Raw genomic sequence first — 3,247 nt, forward strand, 5'->3', positions numbered from 1 at the left:
AACCCATGATAACCCAGACCAACAGTCCTCTACTTGCACCCATCCTTCCTCAGGAATAGAATCCCGAAATGTCGGGGCTGCCAGTCTGTTCTGGGTTTGTCACACTGTACGGGGAGGTTCTTCTCTGACTGCAGGGTGGTAATAAGTCTGCTAAAGTGTGGATATCAGTCTTGTTTTACACATACATTAGCGAGGGTCTGCATGGGGGAATCCTGGCGACGGTAAATTTACGATGGACAATAACACTTGTCAGTTACTCCAGGCAGGCCAGTAATGTATGGTAAATTAGGTCGTCTTGTACATGTATAACAATTTGAAAGTGACTTCTTTGGAATGTTCAGTTGCATTCATGGCAAAACTAGCTAATCTGTGGCCGCCTTGGATGCCCACGTGATTTTTTGGGCAATCTGGTGTTCGACTACGCGATACGAAGAATTTCTAAAAAATGATTAAGAAGTAGAATTCAGGATAAGAAATAACACACTATCTGGCACTAAGTGGCCAATTATGCTTGTAAAGAATTTTCTGCACTTCCTGAAGTAAATTTGCCAGCTACGATAAACGGTAAACTAAAATGGCTCGACATAAGCACGCATTACTAAGCAAAATGGCTTGCTACGCCTCACAGAAAAAGGCATGCAGACCCTCCAGCTCATTGCCCTTTTCGTCTGAGGAAAGAACAGTGCCCAACATGACTGGATTGAGAAAAGAGCAGGGTTTGAATGCAGAAGCTGTGGGGATGATCCGTTAGTATACAGGTCTCTGAAGTTCGAGTTCAAAAGATAGGTAGAGTAGTTAGAAGTAGTAGGTATTCCTCGGTCTCGTAAGACCATGAAAGGTACTACTTCTACACTGTGTACTTTGTTTGTTATATGCTTAAAGGGTCCGAGTTCTGATGCAAGTCTCTGTTTTTCTTTCCCTCTGTAAGCTGTAATCTTAACTAGAATCCTGTCTCCAAAGTGTTCTATTTGTTATGTTGCAAGTGTCTTCCATGTGCAAATATATTGTCCATGGCTTTTATGTTCCATTTGACTACATCCTTAAAGTGTAGGTGGGGATGCCACATGCTCATGTCCCTTGGCAAGTTCACTGTACAGTTGGTGTAGATGTATTACAATACAAACAACATGTATGTTCCATGTAAGAACACTGTTGTCTCTATACCTGACATTACTGAATTGAGACAAAAGCAGGGTCTTTTTTTAATTTTTTGTTTATTTATTTATTTACTTATATATATTCATGGTTCACCACAAACCAAGGCCCAGTGCAGAAGCTATGTGGATGATCTGTTTTTCTGATACTTTCTTTGAAGTTTGTGTTCAAAAGACAGATGACATGAAACAGTTTCAAGGCCACTGGTCTTGAACCTTTGTCGGTATCACTTCTGTCGGAAGATTGGCATGAAACCATGCATGGCAGCTGGAGTTTGTTCTTGGTTTATATTATGGTTTTATTAGAAAGAATTCTGAAATTATGTGAAAAATGGAAAGCAAACAGTTATTAAAAGAAAAGGAAATTTTAGAAAGAAACTTAACGAGATTTGTATATTGTAGCTCTTCTAGCAAATTTAGCATATTTCATCCATTAAATCAAAGTACTCACAGTCTGATACTAATAACTTGGGTCTCAACCTTAATATTAGATTCTTAACCCTTTTTCACAGATATTTTGATAACTTTCCCCACATTACATCTTCAGAACTCGTTCAACAATTCTCAATATCAGGTAAGGTTCAAACCCAGTCATTGACAAGTTTCCATGTAAGTGAAGCCCACTACTACAAGCCACAGATTAGTTCCATGCATATACGTGTGTAACACATGTAACTTTTGCCTCCTGCATGTAGCCTCTAATCTCTATAAAACTTATACATATTCCACTTTACATGTATGAATGTATTGCATGTACTAGTATACTACAGTCTTTTCAACCGCGAACTTAAAATACACCCGTTTATCCTTTTCCTAGCTCCTACGGCAAAATTCAGCGGCAACGAAGGTAAAATAGTCTACACTTCTTAGTGATGGTAAATTCGTTTGATACTACATGTAATTGTGCAGCAAAACAGCACACATGTTTATTAATAGCCTGCATGGACACGACTACATGATACACTTCCTGTAGGTCACCAAATTCACTTCCGGCAGGTCATCACCACCTTATAAGGAGAGGGGATGCTGCCGACGCCTCCACCCTTCTTATCAGGGGCGAGGTCAGGAGGCCCCTCCCCCTCGGGAATGGTGAAGCGGAAGTTCTGGACCAGTCCTCCCAACAGGAGGAAGGTGTTCGCTTTCCCCACAGCTTCCCCAGGACAAGCACGGCGACCGGCACTAAATACGAAAGAAAGAGAATTATTAACTCTAACTTCACGTGCAGCTGAAGTATTGTGCTGAGTGCATGGCTGTTAGTTTGTGTGTGTTCGTGTCCGGACAGAGCAGGTTGCTTTTTTTTGACACGGAGGGAAGGTTGATGGCCAACATGAAAAGAGGTCAATGGGGCAGAGGAAATGGAGTGAACTTCAGTCTGGCTGGGAGCCGGTGGGAACTAAGTGTTATGTGTAATATCATCAGGAGTCTTGAATATAATATATAGAATAATATACATGTATAGAATATGGTTATCACGTTTTACTAATTTTGCTGTCTGGTTGAATGGGTTATTTCCTTGACTTTGAACCCACCTGAATGGCATTAGAGCGGGAGGATTGGGTACTGGTTTCCCGCTCTCATCCAAGAAGCGTTCCGGGCGGAAGACGTCAGGATCTCCCCACGTGTCCGGGTCATGGTGCAGGGCCCACAGGTTCGGCATGATCCACGTGCCCTTGGGAATCCGGTAACCTCCTGATCGAGGGCGGGGAGGTTTGTATGATGAAGTGACGCAATATGTGGGTTAAGGAAGGAGATTTTCAGTAGGCCAAAGGGAAATGTTACAAAGGATTAAGTTTCAGACCCTGCAGTTCCAAAAAAAGCTGATAGAAGGCACAAACATTTCTCGAGTTCAAGAGTTACATAGTAGTCAAAAACTCATGGCCATAGCATGCCCCAAGCGAAAGATAAAAGAATTCCCTCCACGGAAATGCATACATGGAGTTTCATATACTATAAACAAAGACTCCGCTCATGTGGCGTCGCCATGAATAGCAAAAGGAACCGGTACTTACTCAGAGTAGTGTCCACAGTTGTAGTATGTGGCAAAGNTACTGGAGCAATGCTTCCCTTCTCATCACCTCATGGACTGGTCGCCT

At 42.1% G+C, this 3,247-nt stretch overlaps 1 protein-coding gene across 1 annotated transcript in view; it reads right to left on the bottom strand.

Moving 5' to 3' along the window:
- Positions 1–1,206: 1,206 nt before the first annotated feature.
- Positions 1,207–3,247, bottom strand: part of LOC109470509 (cytochrome P450 1A1-like) — a 9,604-nt gene continuing 7,563 nt past the window's right edge. Inside the window, exons 10-12 of the mRNA XM_019769470.1 lie at positions 3,164–3,218; positions 2,684–2,843; positions 1,207–2,333 (exon numbers count right to left, since the gene is read on the bottom strand). Coding sequence (XP_019625029.1) covers positions 2,138–2,333; positions 2,684–2,843; positions 3,164–3,218 — 411 coding nt within the window. The 3' untranslated portion in view covers positions 1,207–2,137. The remainder of the gene's footprint in view (positions 2,334–2,683; positions 2,844–3,163; positions 3,219–3,247) is intronic.

The sequence above is a fragment of the Branchiostoma belcheri genome, unplaced genomic scaffold (assembly GCF_001625305.1).
Source record: "Branchiostoma belcheri isolate BF01 breed outbred unplaced genomic scaffold, Haploidv18h27 scaffold228, whole genome shotgun sequence".
Classification (NCBI taxonomy): Eukaryota; Metazoa; Chordata; class Leptocardii; order Amphioxiformes; family Branchiostomatidae; genus Branchiostoma; species Branchiostoma belcheri.